Below are 24096 nucleotides of genomic sequence, written 5' to 3' on the forward strand. Positions count from 1 at the left end.
TGTGGAAAACTTACATTTTGTGGCTGGCTGTGTGTGGGAAACATACATTTTGTGGCTGGGTGTGTGTGGGAAACTTACATTTTGTGGCTGGCTGTGTGTGGGAAACATACATTTTGTGGCTGGGTGTGTGTGGGAATCTTACATTTTGTGGCTGGCTGTGTGTGGAAAACTTACATTTTGTGGCTGTGTGTGGTAAACTAACATTTTGTGGCTGTGTGTGGGAAACTTACATTTTGTGGCTGTGTGTGGGAAACTTACATTTTGTGGCTGTGTATGGGAAACTTAAATTTTGTGGCTGTGTGTGGGAAACTTACATTTTTGTGGCTGTGTGTGGGAAACTTGCATTTTGTGGCTGTTTGTGGGGAAAATTACATTTTGTGGCCGTGTGTAGGAAACTTACATTTTGTGGCTGTGTGTGGGAAACTTACATTTTGTGGCTGGCTGTGTGGGAAACTTACATTTTGTGGCTGTGTGTGGGAAACTTGCATTTTGTGGCTGTGTGTGGGAAAACTTACATTTTGTATCCGTGTGTGAGAAACTCACATTTTGTGGCTGTGTGTGGGAAACTTACATTTTGTGGCTGGCTGTGTGTGGAAAACTTACATTTTGTGGCTGGCTGTGTGTGGAAAACTTACATTTTGTGGCTGGCTGTGTGTGGGAAACATACATTTTGTGGCTGGCTGTGTGTGGGAAACTTACATTGTGTGGCTGTGTGTAGGAAACTTACATTTTCTGGCTGCGTGTGGGAAACTTATATTTGTGGCTGTGTGTGGGAAACTTACATTTTGTGGCTGTGTGTGGGAAACTTACATTTTGTGGCTGGCTGTGTGTGGAAAACTTACATTTTGTGGCTGGTTGTGTGTGGGAAACTTACATGTTGTGGCTGTGTGTGGGAAACTTGCATTTTGTGGCTGGCTGTGTGTGGGAAACTTACATTTTGTGGCTGGCTGTGTATGGGAAACTTAGATTTTGTGGCTGGCTGTGTATAGGAAACTTACATTTTGTGGCTGTGTGTGGGAAACTTACATTTTGTGGCTGTGTGTGGGAAACTTGCATTTTGTGGCTGTGTGTGGGAAAACTTACATTTTGTATCCGTGTGTGGGAAACTCACATTTTGTGGCTGTGTGTGGGAAACTTACATTTTGTGGCTGGCTGTGTGTGGAAAACTTACATTTTGTGGCTGGCTGTGTGTGGAAAACTTACATTTTGTGGCTGGCTGTGTGTGGGAAACATACATTTTGTGGCTGGGTGTGTGTAGGAAACTTACATTTTGTGGCTGTGTGTGGTATACTAACATTTTGTGGCTGTGTGTGGGAACTTACATTGTGTGGCTGTGTGGAAAATTTACATTTTGTGGCTGTGTGTGGGAAACTTACATTTTGTGGCTGTGCGTGGGAAACTTACATTTTGTGGCTGTGTGTGGGAAACTTGCATTTTGTGGCTCTGTGTGGGAAAACTTACATTTTGTAGCCGTGTGTGGGAAACTCACATTGTGTGGCTGTGTGTAGGAAACTTACATTTTCTGGCTGCGTGTGGGAAACTTATATTTGTGGCTGTGTGTAGGAAACTTACATTTTGTGGCTGGCTGTGTGTGGGCAACTTACATTTTGTGGCTGGCTGTGTGTGGGAAACTTACATTTTGTGGCTGGCTGTGTATGGGAAATTTGCATTTTGTGGCTGTGAGTGGGAAACTTACATTTTGTGGCTGGTTGTGTGTGGGAAACTTGCATTTTGTGGCTGTGTGTAGGAAACTTACATTTTGTGGCTGTGTGTGGTATACTAACATTTTGTGGCTGTGTGTGGGAACTTACATTGTGTGGCTGTGTGGAAAACTTACATTTTGTGGCTGTGTGTGGGAAACTTACATTTTGTGGCTGTGCGTGGGAAACTTGCATTTTGTGGCCGTGTGTGGGGAAACTTACATTTTGTGGCCGTATGTGGGAAACTTGCATTTTGTGGCTGTGTGTGGGAAAACTTACATTTTGTAGCCGTGTGTGGGAAACTCACATTTTGTGGCTGTGTGTGGGAAACTTACATTTTGTGGCTGGCTGTGTGTGGAAAACTTACATTTTGTGGCTGGCTGTGTGTGGGAAACATACATTTTGTGGCTGGGTGTGTGTGGGAAACTTACATTTTGTGGCTGGCTGTGTGTGGGAAACATACATTTTGTGGCTGGGTGTGTGTGGGAATCTTACATTTTGTGGCTGGCTGTGTGTGGAAAACTTACATTTTGTGGCTGTGTGTGGTAAACTAACATTTTGTGGCTGTGTGTGGGAAACTTACATTTTGTGGCTGTGTGTGGGAAACTTACATTTTGTGGCTGTGTATGGGAAACTTAAATTTTGTGGCTGTGTGTGGGAAACTTACATTTTTGTGGCTGTGTGTGGGAAACTTGCATTTTGTGGCTGTTTGTGGGGAAAATTACATTTTGTGGCCGTGTGTAGGAAACTTACATTTTGTGGCTGTGTGTGGGAAACTTACATTTTGTGGCTGGCTGTGTGTGTAAAACTTGCGTGTGTGGGAAACTTACATTTGGTAGCTGGCTGTATGTGGGAAACTTACATTTTGTGGCTGGCTGTGTGTGGGAAACTTACATTTTGTGGCTGTGTGTGGGAAACTTACATTTTGGGGCTGGCTGTGTGTGGGAAACTTACATTTTGTGGCTGTGTGTGGGAAACTTACATTTTGTGGCTGTGTGTGGGAAACTTACATTTTGTGGCTGTGTGTGGGAAACTTACATTTTGTGGCTGGCTGTGTGTGGAAAACTTACATTTTGTGGCTGGCTGTGTGGAAAACTTACATTTTGTGGCTGGCTGTGTGGAAAACTTACATTTTGCGGCTGCGTGTGGGAAACTTACATTTTGCGGCTGCGTGTGGGAAACTTACATTTTGTGGCTGCGTGTGGGAAACTTACATTTTGTGGCTGTGTGTGGGAAACTTACATTTTGTGGCTGGCTGTGTGTGGAAAACTTACATTTTGTGGCTGGCTGTGTGGGAAACTTACATTTTGTGGCTGTGTGTGGGAAACTTACATTTTGTGGCTGGCTGTGTGTGGAAAACTTACATTTTGTGGCTGCGTGTGGGAAACTTGCATTTTGTGGCTGCGTGTGGGAAACTTACATTTTGTGGCTGCGTGTGGGAAACTTACATTTTGTGGCTGGCTGTGTGTGGGAAACTTACATTTTGTGGCTGTGTGTGGGAAACTTACATTTTGTGGCTGGCTGTGTGTGGAAAACTTACATTTTGTGGCTGCATGTGGGAAACTTGCATTTTGTGGCTGCGTGTGGGAAACTTACATTTTGTGGCTGTGTGTGTGGAAAACTTACATTTTGTGGCTGTCTGTGTGTGGGAAACTTACATTTTGTGGCTGTGTGTGGGAAACTTACATTTTGTGGCTGGCTGTGTGTGGAAAACTTACATTTTGTGGCTGGCTGTGTGTGGGAAACTTACATTTTGTGGCCGGCTGTGTGGAAAACTTACATTTTGTGGCTGGCTGTGTGTGGGAAACTTACATTTTGTGGCTGGCTGTGTATGGGAAATTTACATTTTGTGGCTGTGTGTGGGAAACTTACATTTTGTGGCTGTGTGTGGAAAACTAACATTTTGTGGCTGTGTGTGGGAACTTACCTTTTGTTGCTGTGTATGGGAAATTTACATTTTGTGGCTGTGTGTGGGAAACTTACATTTTGTGGCGGGCTGTGCATGGAAAACTTACATTTTGTGGCTGGCTGTGTGTGGGAAAACTTACATTTTGTGGCTGGCTGTGTGTAGAAAACTTGCATTCTGTGGCTGGCTGTGTGTGGAAAACTTACATTTTGTGGCCGTGTGTGGTATACTAACATTTTGTGGCTGTGTGTGGGAACTTACCTTTTGTTGCCGTGTGTGGTATACTAACATTTTGTGGCTGTGTGTGGGAACTTACCTTTTGTTGCCGTGTATGGGGAATTTACATTTTGTGGCTGTGTGTGGGAAACTTACATTTTGTGGCTGGCAGTGTGTGGGAAATTTACATTTTGTGGCTGGCTGTGTATGGGAAACTTATTTTGTGGCTGTGTGTGGGAAACTTACATTTTGTGGCTGTGTGTGGTATACTAACATTTTGTGGCTGTGTGTGGGAACTTACATTGTGTGGCTGTGTGGAAAACTTACATTTTGTGGCTGTGTGTGGGAAACTTACATTTTGTGGCTGGCTGTGTATGGGAAACTTACATTTTGTGGTTGGCTGTGTGGAAAACTTACATTTCGTGGCTGGCTGTGTGTGGGAAACTTACATTTTGTGGCTGGCTGTGTATGGGAAATTTACATTTTCTGGCTGGCTGTGTATGGGAAATTTACATTTTGTGGCTGTGTGTGGGAAACTTGCATTTTGTTGCTGTGTGTGGGAAATTTACATTTTGTGGCTGTGTGTGGGAAACTTACATTTTTGTGGCTGGCTGTGTGTGGGAAACTTACATTTTGTGGCTGGCTGTGTGTGGGAAACTTACATTTTGTGGCTGGCTGTGTGTGGGAAACTTACATTTTGTGGCTGGCTGTGTGTGGGAAACTTACATTTTGTGGCTGGCTGTGTGTGGGAAACTTTATATTGGTTCTACAGTTTGTCGATTGGGTGATCGGTTTGCTGAGCATCTACGACAAAGTAGATGGAAAAAACTGTTTTAACCGGTTTTCACTTCATTTCAATTCTAGTGGACACAACATTACAGATTTGTCTCATTCTGGTGTATGTGTTGTCAATGGCAATGAGAATCAGATCAGGCATGTCTAGGAGGAAACTATATCCCGCCTTGGAACAAAAGAATCTCATGGAATTAACAAACAGTTCAACTCATTTGTTGAGCTTACTACCTAATGCCATTGACGCTGCAGGTCGGCGTCTTCTACACCGATCTGACGCATATCGTGCAAGGTGTGCCAGGAGTTTGTTCAAAATTTTGAACGTTTCGAAGTCAACCGTCGATTATCATGTATATTACCGGTACGGATATATTCAGGGACCTGTTTACTAAATAATGATAAATGAAATTTAGAAAATTTCTAAGAACAAACCGGACCCAAATTGCGCAAATTTGCAATAAGTTTACGCTGCTAGTGTCTAGCTTTGAATGAGTTCTACTCGTGATTTTATCGCATTCAAGGACATTCTATTATCGAACTAGTTTAAACCGGAAATTATGCAAGTACTTTTGAATTTCAAACACATTTTTGACTATCGTTATTATGCGTTTGTTGTTTCAAAGATTGAATTATGTATGACATTAATATTTCACTCACTAAATAATATTTGACTAAAATACGTGATTAAAAAGCAACTTGAATTGTAAAAAGAAGTATCAAGTTCCGTGTATGTTTATACACTGGTGTAAAGAGGCGGTGGAGCGCTATTTTAGCCAAAATCGGCTAGTAAGGCGTCATATGACACAGGTCTGTGCTGGGACAGCGCTTCCTGTGACGACAACGACCTAATGCGTGCAACATGTTCTATTGTGGAATCATTTAGTGATTCTATTTTATAGTTGTTGTGTGTGTTCCTATGTTCTACCTGTACGTTTAAACATTTTCTTCTATGCTATTGATAAAAAGCCATTGCTCGAAACATCTACATGTAGCTATTTTTAATTACCAAATATTGTGTTTATATGCATAATGATTTCACAATAAAATAACATGGCTTTGGTTCATCTTGTCAATTCTTGATCAGCGAGATATCCAGCAGATCTAAACAAGACAAAAACAAGACAAGTAAACTGGAGCTGAATGAGCTCCACTGTCATTTAGGGTTAACACCAAAAGAAAGTGAAGTTTTTAACAAAAATGCAATGTTATATATAAGGCACATGTCATCTTTTTCATCATGCTTTAATATATATTATTACCAATATGAAACTTTGCTTGATGATAGGGAATGAAAACTATGAATCCTAATATGGCTAAAACAATTCATATTTAATTTAGTGAGTGTGATAATAGATTGTCATACAATGGGAGCTTTTCTCCCACAATGCATTGCACATATCTGTAAGTATCATTCTAAGTAACAAAATTGAATTTGGCTAAATCTTTGAAATAATTGAAAAGATCATGGTTGCTAAGAACCAAAAACATTCCTTGTTATCAATTAAATTAAAGATAAAAAAAAATGATATTTGGTTACTATGAATGTATCCCTGGTTGCCAACAAAATATCACTGTAAAGGTTTGTTTTGGGTTCAGCCTCACTGAAAATATTTGCCAAAATGAGGGCAAATGAGAATGTTAAAGCAAACTACAATAATAAAGAGATATTGAGAAATTATTTGTTTGTTGTGTATTTCCCTTATTTTTAATTAATCTGACATACTACATTCAGAACTAGTTGCTATGGCAAGTCTGCCAGTTGATTTAAAGGCAGAATGAGTATATAACAAAGTTGATATGATCATTGTAGCAAAGTATACATAACAAGCTACATGTATTAAATAATACAACAAATAAAAGCTCTAAAATTAGAGATTTGAACCTATACATCAAACATGACAATTTGGTGTAGTATTCAAAAAGTTATGTATAACACAAATGGCTCAATGCAGATGATATCAGTTCTATAACTATAATTCTATGATAATAACCAAAAAACATGGTTCTTTATTTACAGTTATGAGCAACTGACAAGTTTTGTAAATTTTTGAAGCAGTAGTACATAATAAGCTGTCACTACCCTTTGATGACTGCAATTGGTCGTAATTTGATTGCTTTCTTGCTGATACCAGCTGCATGGCAGGTATTTACAACGTCAGTTACATTCTTGTAAGATTGTGGTGCCTATGAATGAACAAAATATGGCATCCATTAAAAACAAACAAACAAACCATATTACTCTATGATTAGACTTGTACAGACAGAATCAATATTATACATCACAATTGTCAAATCAAACCAAATTTATAGGTAGGCAAATAACACCGAATAAACGGCAAGGTAAAGACTATGTCTAATTATAGTAAATACGTACTGCGTGCGTGACTCGAACCGGCGCTCGCGTACGGCACCTAATCGCCTAGCTTCACGCCACTACACGTCTTCCCCTCGGCCACCGGGCATCCCCAAAAAAGGATGCTTAATAACCGAGCTTATTACGTGCAGAGAACGTGAAACCCGTCCACGCGATACGCGCCACACAGCATGGCCAGAATGCGGCAAAGGCCTTCAGATCTGGCTGTAGTAGGATGGTGAAAGTAACGGTACAGCATTTTAACAGTGAATAAGTACTGAGAAATAATTTTTAAACTCATAGTTGCTGTCGACATAGGAAGTAAAGTAAGCAAATAACACCGAATAAACGGCAAGGTAAAGACTATGTCTAATTATAGTAAATACGTACTGCGTGCGTGACTCGAACCGGCGCTCGCGTACGGCACCTAATCGCCTAGCTTCACGCCACTACACGTCTTCCCCTCGGCCACCGGGCATCCCCAAAAAAGGATGCTTAATAACCGAGCTTATTACGTGCAGAGAACGTGAAACCCGTCCACGCGATACGCGCCACACAGCATGGCCAGAATGCGGCAAAGGCCTTCAGATCTGGCTGTAGTAGGATGGTGAAAGTAACGGTACAGCATTTTAACAGTGAATAAGTACTGAGAAATAATTTTTAAACTCATAGTTGCTGTCGACATAGGAAGTAAAGTAAGCAAATAACACCGAATAAACGGCAAGGTAAAGACTATGTCTAATTATAGTAAATACGTACTGCGTGCGTGACTCGAACCGGCGCTCGCGTACGGCACCTAATCGCCTAGCTTCACGCCACTACACGTCTTCCCCTCGGCCACCGGGCATCCCCAAAAAAGGATGCTTAATAACCGAGCTTATTACGTGCAGAGAACGTGAAACCCGTCCACGCGATACGCGCCACACAGCATGGCCAGAATGCGGCAAAGGCCTTCAGATCTGGCTGTAGTAGGATGGTGAAAGTAACGGTACAGCATTTTAACAGTGAATAAGTACTGAGAAATAATTTTTAAACTCATAGTTGCTGTCGACATAGGAAGTAAAGTAAGCAAATAACACCGAATAAACGGCAAGGTAAAGACTATGTCTAATTATAGTAAATACGTACTGCGTGCGTGACTCGAACCGGCGCTCGCGTACGGCACCTAATCGCCTAATCGCACCTTACTTTACTTCCTATGTCGACAGCAACTATGAGTTTAAAAATTATTTCTCAGTACTTATTCACTGTTAAAATGCTGTACCGTTACTTTCACCATCCTACTACAGCCAGATCTGAAGGCCTTTGCCGCATTCTGGCCATGCTGTGTGGCGCGTATCGCGTGGACGGGTTTCACGTTCTCTGCACGTAATAAGCTCGGTTATTAAGCATCCTTTTTTGGGGATGCCCGGTGGCCGAGGGGAAGACGTGTAGTGGCGTGAAGCTAGGCGATTAGGTGCCGTACGCGAGCGCCGGTTCGAGTCACGCACGCAGTACGTATTTACTATAATTAGACATAGTCTTTACCTTGCCGTTTATTCGGTGTTATTTGCTTACTTTACTTCCTATGTCGACAGCAACTATGAGTTTAAAAATTATTTCTCAGTACTTATTCACTGTTAAAATGCTGTACCGTTACTTTCACCATCCTACTACAGCCAGATCTGAAGGCCTTTGCCGCATTCTGGCCATGCTGTGTGGCGCGTATCGCGTGGACGGGTTTCACGTTCTCTGCACGTAATAAGCTCGGTTATTAAGCATCCTTTTTTGGGGATGCCCGGTGGCCGAGGGGAAGACGTGTAGTGGCGTGAAGCTAGGCGATTAGGTGCCGTACGCGAGCGCCGGTTCGAGTCACGCACGCAGTACGTATTTACTATAATTAGACATAGTCTTTACCTTGCCGTTTATTCGGTGTTATTTGCTTACTTTACTTCCTATGTCGACAGCAACTATGAGTTTACAAATTTATAGGTAATTAGTGAGCACTGAAGAGTTAATGGAAGCCCAGCAATACACATATGCCAATATAGAATATATCAATGCAAACAACAACTTTGTCTTAGTATAGAAAAGAGAAGGTGTTAACTGAAAAAAGCATGGCCTATCACTTTTTGACTCCCATGTGCGAAGCACAAAATGGGAGTCTTTGCAGTTAGTGTGTCTGTATGTGTGTATGTGTGTATGTGTGTATGTGTGTATGTGTGTGTGTATGTGTGTCCGACTGTTCCACTGCTATCTCAAGAACCATACATCGGTTTTTGATGAAACTTGGTGCATAGATGCTCTGGGCCAATGCGCAGATTTGATTAGGTTTTGGTAAAAATCCATGCTCGTTAATTACCTAATTTGCATGATAATTAGCTAATTTTTAGCTGTTCTATGACTGTTCCACTGATATCTAAAGAACCACTCATTGGATTTTGATGAAACTTGGTACATAGATGTTCTGAACATATGCGCAGATTTGATTAATTTTTGGTAAAAATCCGTGCATATTAATTACCTAATTTGCATGATAATTAGCTATTTTTTAGTGGTTCTATGACTGTTCCACTGATATCTAAACAACCACTCATTGGATTTTGATGAAACTTGGTACATAGATGCTCTGAACTAATGCTAGGTTTTGATTAGTTTTTGGTAATAATCCGTGGATACTAATTACCTAATTTGCATAATGATTAGTCAATTTTCGTTTTTTCCACTGATATCTCAAGTACTAATCATCACATTTCAATGAAACTTGGTACATAGATGTCATACGACACTGCACAGACCTGATAGTTTTTATGGTAATATCAGTACATATTAATTACCTAATTTGCATAATTAATTAATTTTCAGCATTTGATATAAGTAGTTAGCATTACATTTCAATGAAACTTGGTACTTACATACTCAAGGATTATGCAGAGATTGATTGTTTTCGATAAATATTTGTGCATATTAATCACCTAATTTGCATAATTAGTTAATGTTCAGCTTTTCCATGGGTATCTCAAGTACTAATCATCGCATTTCAATGAAACTTGGTACATAGATCCTTTAGGACTATGCAGAGACCTGGTTAGTCTTAGGGTAAATAATTGTGCATATTAATTACCTAATTTGCATAATTAATTTTCAGCTTTTCTACTGATATCTAAAGTACTAATCATCACATTTCAATGAATCTAGAATTATGCAGACCCAATTAGTTTCCGGTAAATATTTGTGCATACTAATCACCTAGTTTGCATAATTAACCAACTTTCACACTGATATCTCAGGTACTATACATCACATATCAATGAATGTACATGGATGCTGTAGGACAATAGACAGACTTGAATAATTGTGGGTTACAATCTGTACATATTAATTACCTAATTTGCATAATTAACCAATTTTAAGCTTTCACACTGATATCTAAAGTACCGTAAAAACTCCAAAATTTCGACCGGTTTTAAATAATTTGTGTTAGAAATGTGACGTGTTTTTAGAGTCAAAATTAAGGTGCATTTTCGGACGGTCAAATTTTTCAGAATAGAAATCAGCAAATGAAAAAATGGGGATGATAGACAGTGTGCTTCATTAGTTTTTAAAAAATGCAATGTCCGTCAATTGACGTAAACTTCCTCATGTTTCACGGTAAAAGCAAAGGTCGTGGCCGAGTTGTAACTCAAAATCTAAACAAAGTCATCAATCAGTGAGTATTATGACAAGCAAAACAAAACATCAAGACGTGGAGAAGAGGTCAGCACAAAACTAATAGGTCAAAAGACAAAGCTGTCTCGCACTACCTAGGAAAACTTGCGAATGTTCGAAGTACAGGTACCCATTGGACAAAAGATACATGGAAGTTTAGCAAACTATCTCCCCGACCCAGTGCAATGTATCCGGTTAGAATCAAAGCTCACGTGTCCCTTATTTGAGGGACCAAATTCTGCCGTAAATTCGCCCTTGGAATAAAAAATAAAATGGGATTTAAGAAAATAAAATGGGACTTTTAAGGTGTATTTTGGCGTCATTTTTCGGACATTTCAATCAATCCTGCCGGCTAAAATAGAGTAAGTTTTACCGTAGTCATTGACGTCTGCCTATTCTGTACACGTGTATGATTTTTATCGTGACTAGCGTGAGCGGGTAAGCTTCTTTTCGAGAATGAGCTGTTATCACTGTGAACAATGTTAAATTATTCTTCAGATGACCAGTTTATTGTTTAAAAACAACTAATTTTTTTATTTAAAAAAAATCATGCCGTTTTCGCATCAAAATCCAAGCCAAAATATCGTACTACAACATCAATCTCTTCCGCATTGCGTTCAATAACATTAACATATTTAAATAAGCTATGGTAATTTGAACACGTTGGCATCATCCAGCTTTTTGATTGGTTAATTAGCGATTTGACCTATTTGACCTAAGAGAACATGGCGGATATCCTACAGCATCAAACGTTTATACGAGACCGGAATCATTCGCTTACGATGAAACTAAGTTGACTTTTATTTGTATTTCATAACCATTCAACAAATTTATTTTGTGTACATTATTATAATCACTACTGAGTACAGTAATAATCAACAATTCAGAAACGCAGCATGCCGAGATTTTTGTGTTCGTTTTTATTTGAAACTTCGTTTATTTAGAATATATTTTCGTTACCAATAAAATAAAAATCTCTCAGTCAATCAGAAACCCGGATTCATGCCTTCGAGGAAGGTCCCGTTTGAACGCTCACATCGGTTTTTTTTTCATTTGGGGGAAAACTAAAACTGGTCGCAATTTCCGAATAAGAATGAGTCGGCAATTTTTAGTGGAGTCGAAAATTTGGAGGTAAATAAAACACCGAAACCCGGCAAACAAATAGGCGTTCGAATTTTTAGAGGGGTCGAAATTTTGGAGTTTTCACGGTACTAATTATTCCATTTCAATGAAACTTAGTACAAAGATGCTCTAGGACAATGTACAAACCTAAGTAGTTTGGGGTAAAAATCTGTTCATATTAATTCCCTAATCAGCATAATAATTCATAATTTTTTGGTTCTAATCACATTTCAATTAAACTTGGAGACATAGATTTTCTGTTACATTGCGCAGACCTCATTAGTTTTACACTCAAATCTGGTCATATTAATTTTCTGATTTGCATAATTAGTTTTCAGCTAAGTAATTTCGAATTATATTTAATGTGTCTCCAATACTCTCAGCACATGGGAGTTCTTTCTAAGCTTTCTTTGATTATAATTGATATTGGAAATGGTTCATGGGAAATGACAACATATTTGCTTACCTCTTCCATGACTAACTTAGGTGATGCTACTCGAATTGATATCCCTTGATCTGCCAGTTTAGATAGCACATCATGGTAGTCAAGATTTCGCCGAGATTTAGCTCTGGACCATGCCCTCCCAGCGCCATGACACGTTGTACCAAACGTCCGGGACATGCCTTCATCAGTTCCAGTCAATACATAACTACATGTACCCATAGTACCACCAATCAACACTGGCTGACCAGTCATCTGTATGACACAACAAACCCAATATGACTTGCAGGATATGGTGAGAGGGAAGGGAAGTAAGTCTACGTTTAAGAAGAAGGCAAGTAGGAAGAAAGGTAATTTTGCCTTCACTTGATTATCTACTGATATCAGAAGATGGTAAGTGGAAAGACAGGTAAGGTTACATTTACTTGCTTATCTACTGATATCAGAAGATGGTAAGTAGAAAGGTAGGTAAGTCTGCATTTACTTGATTATCTCCTGATATCAGAGGATGGTAAGTGGAAAGACAGGTAAGGCTACATTTACTTGATTATCTACTGATATCAGAAGATGGTAAGTAGAAAGGTAGGTAAGTCTGCATTTACTTGATTATCTACTGATATCAGAAGATGGTAAGTAGAAAGGTAGGTAAGTCTGCATTTACTTGATTATCTACTGATATCAGAAGATGGTAAGTGGAAAGAGAGGTAAGTCTACATTTACTTGATTGCCTACTGATATCAGAAGGTGGTAACGAGAATGCAAGATAAGTCTACAGTTACCTGATAGTCTACTGGTATGAGAGGATGGTGAGGAGGAAATGCTCTTGTAGATCCCTTACGATGGACCAATAATGTCTTCTCTTTACCATCAATGATGTAGAAATTAACATAAGAAAAAACTAATGGATCTTATCATTGGGAAAGAGACATGTAATCGGTAGTTGTATGATTACCGGTACACAGAAATTATCCAAATAGCTCATTAGCTATAGCTATATGCATACAATTGCTAGCAGTTGACTCCATTTCAGTCATATGACAAAGACTTAAAAAGTAAAATAATATTGATCTGACACATTCCCAATTGTGAAATAAAAAACAAAACTGAAATGAAATGTTATGTATGTATGTACTGATGAGAATTCATATAATTGTGTAGGAAATAATTGTTATTCCAAAGTATGTTATACAGTACAGCATACACAGGTCAGGGAGACATGTAAAAAATGTTTTTTTTTTTGTTTGTTTTTTTTTTGCAGTGCTAGTTTTGAATTGTACAGCACAAAATAAAATACATCAAAAGAATATTTATTTGGCATAAAAACAAATTGTCTGTGTCCTGGCGATCTTTTTAATTCTGCATTCCAGCCTGCCATGCATATACTACAGAGAGGAAGTTTGGGGATAACAAATATTTAAATTTAATTAGTATTTTGGCTCTGCAACATAGTTGCAATGACATATCAGTCACAGGAAGGTTGAGGGTTCTGGCTGTTTATTCTGGATTTGGGGAAAAGAAGACCAAATTAGAATAATTCAAGAACATTCAATTCAAGTTTGATTAATATGTGAGGAATGATTTTTGAATGCTAGGAAGAAAGGACACTGGCTAAATTAATTGTTGTAATTATTAAATAGTCAAAACAATAAATTAAATGACCAATAGAAGTAGAGTAAAGGATATATGTTGTTCAATCTTTGCTATATTATGAGACACATCATAGATCATATGCATATCAAGATCATCTGGTGTGGTATTGAATACTTTGGCTACTGCCTGTAAAATACAAAGTAAACTCATGTCAACAATCAAAGTCTTGAAACAAAGTATGCAAATGAAGTCATGTCATGTATGTCCCATGATAAATCATTCAGTCATCCTGAATCGGAACTTGACTTATGTATAACATAGGTGTAATGTTTGATTTCAGATTCAGGAACGGCAAAAATGTACGATATGCATACGATATTCGGCAATTTTAAATTTGATCACAAACTAAATGCATGATTGTGCATATACAACCTGACATTTTTGTGAAATTTCAATGTGATTTGCACTGGGCCATCTTAAATTGGACTGTGAAACAAATGCACATGTATATATATCCCAAGTTGTATACATGTATATGTGTGAAGTTTGAATGTGGTAGATCAAGCTATGTCTATGATAAGGCACACACTATTACATGATGCAAAACAATGCAACGTGCATCAAGGTACCATAATGTCAAATGTACCGTCCCCAATTTGAATGTAATCCCACTAGACATGACCATGATTTTGTAACGTACCTGCCGTGTCAGAAAACACATACTAGTCCTATTAACAAATGCATAGTTAGCAGCACCAGCCATTCCTTTGAGATAATCTTGACCTTCTTGAGATGTTATTTTAGCACAAGCCAACTGACGATCATTTACTTCTATCTTATCTCTCTTCATGGCTTTCTCCATTTGTACAAGAGCATCTATCAGAGACAATACAGAGAGTCATCACTTCAGACTAGGGCTTACAAAGGTAGCATGATAAAGTTTCAGCAACACAGTGAGCATTGCCCCAATTGTTACACTCAATATTAAAATGAGTTTTTACTGTTACTACTAAGAATGTTTTGTTAAATATTAATTAGCAATAATTATCACACTAAAGATTCTTGAAATTTATGGTACATCATCTTGGATTGTTCTAAACAATTGTTTTTCAAATTTTGACAAACATGAAATTTTTGTTGTGCTTTTATTTGATGCTAAGCATCATATTGTATAGCAATATATGTATATTATATTATTTTGATAGTAAAGCGACACAGACATACGGACAGAAAACAATTGATATAAAATTAGGTTATTAAGTAAACTTTTGTTAAAGCCATTAATAAACTCAAGTCATAAGTCAAATTTGTTGACCCAGAAATACATGTATGCTAATACATGGCTGACTTGAGTGTAGACCATCTTCATTGGTGATATTTTGCACTAAGTCATTGCTGTACATTTTAAGATGTCAGAGTATTACTCTTGTGTTCCACCAGCATGTATCAACTTTGAACAATTCATTCAACTGCATCTTTCAGCATAGAGCATTATGCATCTTCAAATTACCCATAATGCCACAATGAATTCTAGCCAAATTCTTCACTCAATAGAGCATTATCTCCTTGTGTGAGTTGTTTATTATTACTATAGTAGCCAATAGGGTGAGTTTAGGTTTTACACAGTTGATATATTCAATATAAACTTTTATCATGGTTTACCTGTTGCAACTTGATGACCTAATCCCCGACTACCACTGTGTATCATAACACATACTTGTCCTACAAAGTCAATACCCATCTTTTTACTGGCATGTGAATCATAGATCTCATCCACTACTTGTATCTCAGCATAATGATTACCAGCACCAAGTGTACCCAGCTATAGAAACAATGCAATAGATAGATAGTTATCTCATGAAAATGTAACACCAGGCAGCCAATCAGCAAATACTTGAGAAGAGAAAATGAGATGATCATGTTATCAATATAACTTTTGATTTACTGCCCTACCTGAGGTAAACCCCTTTTTTTAGCTCTAGGACTGACTTTATTTGGGTCAGCTTGTAGCATACGACCAAATTCTTCACAATGTTCCTTATCTTCAGCCCAGGCATAGCCTGCAAAAAGAAGGCAATGTTAAGTACCAACATTTATGGCAAACCTGAGAAGACGACACTAGAGGGTGCTCTTCCAATGTCAAGTTTTACATACAGGACCAACTCCTCAAACATTGTGACATGATGCATGTCATTCATTCTGGTATATCATCCACAGTTGTGATGAAAAACTGCCTAAAAAAATTGACATTTTGAAACAATCATCACAGTGTTGTTACCATAGGTGAATAGTCCAAACCAAAAATGATCATTTTCATGGTGATTATATACATTTATTTAGATTTTGCAAATAACAGCATAAATTTAAGTAAAACCATAGTGTAAACGTCAACAAATCCCATTATTTGTTTTAATTAATTTAACCAAAACTAATTATGTGGCAGTACTGTGATTATTGCAGCCAGTTTCAGACGGGTTACCAACAATTATTTGTTGAATTATGCAATAAAAACTTGTAATTAGAACGACTGAAAGTTAATTTCAACAAGTCATTGTAACTGTCAATTATAAAAAGAAATGCAGATTATAAATAAATGTTGGTTGAGTATCCAGCAAGATAACATTAAACATGTGTTCAAAAGTGCTTTTGGGAACAAAAATGTCACAAGTCAGTCAGAGGTTATCCAAACAAATCAATGTGCATATGCATACCATTATGGTTTGTCATGAAATGAAATGAACAAATTTGATGGAGATCTACCTAAGGTACCTATATGTGTAATATTAAAGCAATTTTCAAGAAGTAGAAAAAAATTGAAAGTAATATGATTAGAAATCAGTTGATTAAATTTGATCAAAATTTAAAAATAACTGTGTGAATATGCACCCCATTATGCCTTGCATTTGTACACATTCTTGTAACAAGTCATGTAATGAAACATTAGATCAATAGTAAACAACACTGAAATGAGTCAGCCTTTTTGAATCAGAACTTCAAAGAAACACATATTAGTAAGTGTAACATGATGGACAATGCAAAACGGAACACAAGATCTCATTGCGGACTTTGTCCGATGGTAACTACAAGAAATAACAAGCCATGCATGGCACAGTCCCCATTAGTTATCAAATTTAAGATATATAGTTTTGTTTATAGTAATATAGCTGGAATATAACCATTTCAGGAAAATGATTGACATTTGTATCTGATCGTCAAACAAGTACTTGTCCATATTGAGAAATATTGCTCTGGAACAGCATTCAAAATCAGCCATTTTGAATACATTATATATATATAAAGTCTTAACTCCTGATGAGTGAGGTACTCCATGTATCTTACGAAACAGTACTGTAGAGTGAACTTTACTCATGTAGTCGTGTCTTAATTTCTCTGTCCACGTATGTATATATATACACATGTATATAACATGATGTATAACGAATATATAAAATTTGAATATAATCAGTGAAAGCAAGTCAGAGATGTGGCTCTCGAAGCCCAATCATTAAAACAAAATGGCCGCCAGTCAGCTATTTTGAATCCAATCTGAAAAATAAAATGACGTGCATCAGGAACATGTAATGTCTAATGTATGTTATACGTTTGAACAAAATCCATCCATAAATGCTTGATATTTGATGATTTTTTTAGCACAAAAATGGCCACCATTCGGCCATTTTGAATAGGATTGTCAAACCAATATATCTGTATATCTATGACATGATGTATAATGAATATTTAAAATTTGAACATAATCAGTGAAAGCAAGTCAGAGATATGGTACGAGAACCACATTCATTAAAACAAAATGGCCGCCAGTCAGCCATTTTGAATCTAAACTGAAAAACAAAATTATGTGCATCAAGGTCCTATAATGTCTAACGTATATACCAATTTTGAACAAAATCCATCTGTAAACAGCCGAAAAATGCTTGATTTTGATGATTTTTAGCACAAAAATAGCCGCCATTCAGCCATCTTGAATCAGATCGTGAAACAAATTGATGTGCATATGTATAATTGTGATTGGTTCAGACATTTCTAAGATACAGGTCCGGACGCATGCACAGACACACGCACGGACACCAAAACATAAGTCCCCGTTTTTGGACTGCGTCTGAACGGGGACTAATAAGCAAGCCATGAAAATTTATTACAAAGAATGCATTCTGGAAGTTATGTTAATACTTATTGAGGATGTATATTATTTATTTGGCAAAGAAAACTAAGATAATACCTTCTCTTAGTGACCAGTCCATGCCCATTTCCAAGGCTTCTTCAAGATCTCTGGCAATAAAGAGAAAAATACAAATCTGATGTCAAAAAGTTCAGTTAGTGATTGCTAAACAATATAATACATACACCCTGACAATGCATAGACTGACTGACCTTGCAGTCATTGGTATAACACCTTTAGATCCAACTCCTACTGGTATGTGATCAAACATAGACTGTGCAAGTTGTTCTTTCACTGGTTGCACATCTTTCTCACAAAGATTAGTTCTCAGAAGTCTCACACCACAGTTGATATCAAATCCAACCCCACCCGGTGATACCACTGAATCTGGGTTACTCATATCAAAGGCAGCCATATTGCCTGAAATGAAAAAAACACTTATGGTGATACCACAGCAACCGGCATAATCAAAGGCAACCATTGTGTTTACTCACCACAATGTAATGTGTTTACTCACCACAGTGTGTTGTGTTTACTCGCCACAGTGTGTCGCGTTCTACTAGCCACACTGTGTCGCGTTCTACTCGCCACACTGTGACGCATTCTACTCGCCACACTGTGACGCATTCTACTCGCCACAATGTGTTGTTCTACTCGCCACAATGTGTTGTTCTACTCGCCACAATGTGTTGTTCTACTCACCACAATGTGTTGTTCTAGTCACCACAATGTGTTGTTCTAGTCACCACAATGTGTTGTTCTACTCACCACAATGTGTTGTTCTACTCACCACAATGTGTTGTTCTACTCACCACAATGTGTTGTTCTACTCACCACAATGTGTTGTTCTACTCACCACAATGTGTTGTTCTACTCACCACAATGTGTTGTTCTACTCACCACAATGTGTTGTTCTACTCACCACAATGTGTTGTTCTACTCATCACAATGTGTTGTTCTACTCACCACAATGTGTTGTTCTACTCACCACAATGTGTTGTTCTACTCACCACAATGTATTGTTCTACTCACCACAATGTGTTGTTCTACTCACCACAATGTGTTGTTCTACTCACCACAATGTGTTGTTCTACTCACCACAATGTATTGTTCTACTCACCACAATGTGTTGTTCTACTCACCACAATGTGTTGTTCTAGTCACCACAATGTGTTGTTCTACTCACCACAATGTGTTGTTCTACTCACCACAATGTGTTGTTCTACTCACCACAATGTATTGTTCTACTCACCACAATGTGTTGTTCTACTCAGCACAATGTGTTGTTCTACTCACCACAATGTGTTGTTCTACTCAGCACAATGTGTTGTTCTACTCAGCACAATGTGCTGTTCTACTCGCCACATTGTGCTGTTCTACTCGCCACAATGTATTGTTCTACTCGCCACAATGTATTGTTCTACTCGCCACAATGTATTGTTCTACTCGCCACAATGTATTGTTCTACTCGCCACAATGTGTTGTTCTACTTGCGTTGTGTTGACTCGCCACAATGCGTTGTGTTGACTCGCCACAATGCGTTGTGTTGACTCGCCACAATGCGTTGTGTTGACTCGCCACAATGCGTTGTGTTGACTCGCCACAATGCGTTGTGTTGACTCGCCACAATGCGTTGTGTTGACTCGCCACAATGCGTTGTGTTGACTCGCCACAATGCGTTGTGTTGACTCGCCACAATGCGTTGTGTTGACTCGCCACAATGCGTTGTGTTGACTCGCCACAATGCGTTGTGTTGACTCGCCACAATGCGTTGTGTTGACTCGCCACAATGCGTTGTGTTGACTCGCCACAATGCGTTGTGTTGACTCGCCACAATGCGTTGTGTTGACTCGCCACAATGCGTTGTGTTGACTCGCCACAATGCGTTGTGTTGACTCGCCACAATGCGTTGTGTTGACTCGCCACAATGCGTTGTGTTGACTCGCCACAATGCGTTGTGTTGACTCGCCACAATGCGTTGTGTTGACTCGCCACAATGCGTTGTGTTGACTCGCCACAATGCGTTGTGTTGACTCGCCACAATGCGTTGTGTTGACTCGCCACAATGCGTTGTGTTGACTCGCCACAATGCGTTGTGTTGACTCGCCACAATGCGTTGTGTTGACTCGCCACAATGCGTTGTGTTTACTCGCCACAATGCGTTGCGTTTACTCACCACAATGTATTGTTCTACTCACCACAATGTGTTGTTCTACTCACCACAATGTGTTGTTCTACTCACCACAATGTGTTGTTCTACTCACCACAATGTGTTGTTCTACTCACCACAATGTGTTGTTCTACTCACCACATTGTATTGTGTTTTACTCACCACAATGTATTGTGTTTGCTCACCACAATGTATTGTGTTTACTCATCGCAATGTGTTGTTCTACTCACCACAATGTGTTGTTCTACTCACCACAATGTGTTGTTCTACTCACCACAATGTGTTGTTCTACTCACCACAATGTGTTGTTCTACTCACCACAATGTGTTGTTCTACTCACCACATTGTATTGTGTTTTACTCACCACAATGTATTGTGTTTGCTCACCACAATGTATTGTGTTTACTCACCACAATGTGTTGTTCTACTCACCACAAGGTGTTGTTTACTCACCAAAATGTGTTGTTTACTCACCACAATGTGTTGTTCTACTCACCACAATGTGTTGTTCTACTCACCACATTGTATTGTTCTACTCACCACAATGTATTGTTTACTCACCACAATGTATTGTGTTTACTCACCACAATGTATTGTGTTTACTCATCACAATGTGTTTTTCTACTCACCACAATGCATTGTGTTTACTCACCACAATGTGTTGTTCTACTCACCACAATGTATTGTTCTACTCACCACAATGTATTGTTCTACTCATCACAATGTGTTGTTCTACTCACCACAATGTGTTGTTCTACTCACCACAATGTGTTGTTCTACTCACCACAATGTATTGTTCTACTCACCACAATGTATTGTGTTTAATCACCACAATGTGTTGTTTACTAACCACAATGTGTTGTTCTACTCACCACAATGTGTTGTTCTACTCACCACAATGTATTGTGTTTAATCACCACAATGTGTTGTTTACTAACCACAATGTGTTGTTCTACTCACCACAATGTATTGTGTTTACTCACCAATTGCAAACCCATACCCAGAGTGTACATCAGGGAGACCAACAGATTTGTGTACAATACCAGGTAATGCTGCTACATTAGCAATCTGTTTCATGCCAGGTAAAAATCCACCCATTCCTGTAAAACACAAAATGATTAATTGATGCTATAGCAATATTTGCATACAATATTTGCATACAATAATGACTGCAGGTGTAGATAACAATGGTCTTTGTCTCTTTGTATGCCATTAACCTTTTCACCACCAGACATTCTCGACCAAATTTTTCTGCACTTTTTTTCTTATATTTTTCAATATTTTTAGAAATGAACTCTAAGTTTGAAGCCAACAGACAATCTGAGCCAATTTTAAGTTTTTACTCAAGAAATTTGGCTATTTTTGTCCCAATCATCTGACTATAAACAGGACTAATTTGTGAATATGTGATGAAAATAAGTAATTGGTGGTAAAAAGGTTAAAATCATGTCCATTATTGACATAGTAAAATATTACAAATCACTGTCAGAGATAAAGTGACATTGATCAAAATCATTAATTTGTCAGTTTTACAATGAAACTACCATAAAAATCATAGAATAATATAAAATAATAGAAGCTGCAATCCTAACTTGAGACATTGTTTCTTGTTCAAATTGACAAGTTTTGATCCCAGGGAAACCCTGCAATATAAAGCCACACCCCAAACTTTCACAAACCAAACAGCCACCACATATTTCAGGAACAGATATACCATTAAATTAAGGCATTTTTCGAATACTTCAATCTTTCCTGATGCCTATATTAGAATCTAATTTAGCGTTAATGGGTAAACTGCTTTTCAACACTGAGTTGTTCTAATTTTTAAAAGTGTTAAATTCTTCTTCAATGCTCAGTTTATCTTTTGAGAACAACTAATTTCTTGATTAAAAAAAAAATCACGCCATTTTCCCATCAAAATCGCACTAAAACAACAGTAACTCTCTACCGTGTTGCGTTCACCATGAAGTCGCTGAAGTGTTATTAACATATTTAAATGAGATATGGTAATTCAAACACGTTCGCACCATCCAGCATTTCGATTGCTTAATTAGCCACTTGAGCTAAAAGGTCAAAGAATAGTTTCAAGTCACATGGACAAACATGGCGGATATCGTATTGGATCAAGCGTTTACATGTGACCGAAATCATTCGCTTGCGGTGAAACTAAGTTGAATTTTACTTTCATTTCATAACAATTCAACAAATTTATTTTTTGTACATTATTATAATCATTACTGAGTAATAATCAAAAATTTAAATTTGAAAACAAGTAAGTTATTCACTTGCGCTACTGTTATCATTTGCTACTAAGCAATGCATTTGGTTATGTTTTTATTCAAAACTTCTTTTAAAATATACTTTTCGTTACTATCAAAATTAAGGAAATAAAAGCATATTACATTAAATATACTGAGTACTGTTAAAGGGTTAATTATTCACTGGGTTTTAATTTTAATTATTTCACTGACAGGAAAATGCGCTAAATTAAAACCCAGTGAATATGTAAAATTGAGCATAGAACACATTATTTAAATGATAAAACCGTGAATTCAAAACCCACCAAATATGTCTGAAATGTTAAATCAGTGACATTTAAACCCAGTGAAAATTAGTCATTTTACAGTATTTTTTTGTTATCATGTGAACGGCTTTTTTTTGATTAACTGTAATTTTTCAACATTGCGTGATGTACTCCTATTTCTAAATTAAGGCTTTGAACTCTTCCCTGACATACTAACGGATTACAGTGATGTCTATTCAAGAGATTATACGGCACCGTAACCTGCAAATGTGTATTTAGTGTGTATTTATTTTGTGTACACGTTTGTCTGTCTGTGAAAATCCAAAAGTGTGCTTAGAATTGCAACAAAGTTACAATTCAATGTTGTGCATCTCACTGTTACTGAAGTGTATGCTCTAATTAAAGCTACACTAAGACTTCACGCATCCAAAAGCACCCATTAAAGAAATGGATTTTAATTAATGCGGCGGCCTCAATTAGGATTTACGATAGTGCTTTTATTTTTTGAAAAAAATCTGACAAAAACCTAACCAATCCACGAGCAAGTTATAAACTGGCATATGCAATAATAAACAAGTCATTGAAAATGACACAGTCCCCATTAAATTTTTGGAAGTTCTCTTTGTGCTCGTCATATTAAAGCGGAGGGGTTATCACGAGCATGTCCGTGAAACTAGAGTTCCAAGTGGCGTATACAACAGATTGTTTATTTACATCAAAACACGTGATCCGTGTAGTAGTAATATGGCCAAAAATAAAAACCGCTGTTATTCAGTCATGTTTGATCTGATTATGAAACACACTGATATGTATGATATATGTGCCAAATACAAATGAAAATCATACATAAATTATGGAAATATAGTAGTAAGGCCAAAAAGTCAGATGGCTGTCAATCGGCCATCCGTGACCAGATTTTGAAACAAATTGTTATGGACATGCATCATAACATGTATAAAGTACATGTATGTGCCAAATTTGAATGAAAACTGACAGAGCACGTCCAAGATACAGCATAAAAAAAAAAAAAAAGATGCCTGCCAGTCGAACATCTTTGATCCAATTGCAAAATAAATCATCATGGACATGTATCCTAACATGTATAATCTATGTACCAAGTTTGAATGACAACTGACAAAGCGTGTCTAAAATACAACATTTTTAAAAAACAAGATGGCTGTAAGTCAGCCATTTTGAATCGAATAGCTAAACCACTGCATGTGCATATGTCGCACATAAAGTACTAGGCACATGCAAAGAATGAACGGAATCAGTCCAAGAGATTCTGAGATATGACTCCGGACGGACGCACGGACGAGCACACGGAGACCAAATTACAAGTCCGAACGGGGACTAACAAGCCATGCATGGCACAGTCCCTGTTAGTTATCAAATTTAAGATATGTAGTTTTGTTTA

At 37.9% G+C, this 24096-nt stretch overlaps 1 protein-coding gene across 3 annotated transcripts in view; it reads right to left on the reverse strand.

The window, feature by feature from the left end:
- Window positions 1–5597: 5597 nt before the first annotated feature.
- Window positions 5598–24096, reverse strand: part of LOC100377188 (RNA-splicing ligase RTCB) — a 28425-nt gene continuing 9926 nt past the window's right edge. For 2 of the 3 annotated variants that reach the window (XM_085496703.1, XM_085496704.1), the window contains 11 exons: window positions 21139–21255; window positions 18198–18405; window positions 18046–18095; window positions 15762–15868; window positions 15471–15630; window positions 14509–14684; window positions 13900–13994; window positions 12998–13091; window positions 12243–12473; window positions 6695–6798; window positions 5598–5715 (listed from right to left, as the gene is read on the reverse strand). In XM_085496703.1, the coding sequence (XP_085352829.1) occupies window positions 5676–5715; window positions 6695–6798; window positions 12243–12473; window positions 12998–13091; window positions 13900–13994; window positions 14509–14684; window positions 15471–15630; window positions 15762–15868; window positions 18046–18095; window positions 18198–18405; window positions 21139–21255 (1382 nt within the window). In that variant the 3' untranslated portion in view covers window positions 5598–5675. Of the gene's footprint in view, window positions 6799–12242; window positions 12474–12997; window positions 13092–13899; window positions 13995–14508; window positions 14685–15470; window positions 15631–15761; window positions 15869–18045; window positions 18096–18197; window positions 18406–21138; window positions 21256–24096 lie in introns of all 3 variants that reach the window. The other variant, XM_085496705.1, reaches the window with a different exon arrangement.

This window comes from Saccoglossus kowalevskii, chromosome 3 (assembly GCF_978046115.1).
Source record: "Saccoglossus kowalevskii chromosome 3, keSacKowa6.1, whole genome shotgun sequence".
Lineage (NCBI taxonomy): Eukaryota > Metazoa > Hemichordata > Enteropneusta > Harrimaniidae > Saccoglossus > Saccoglossus kowalevskii.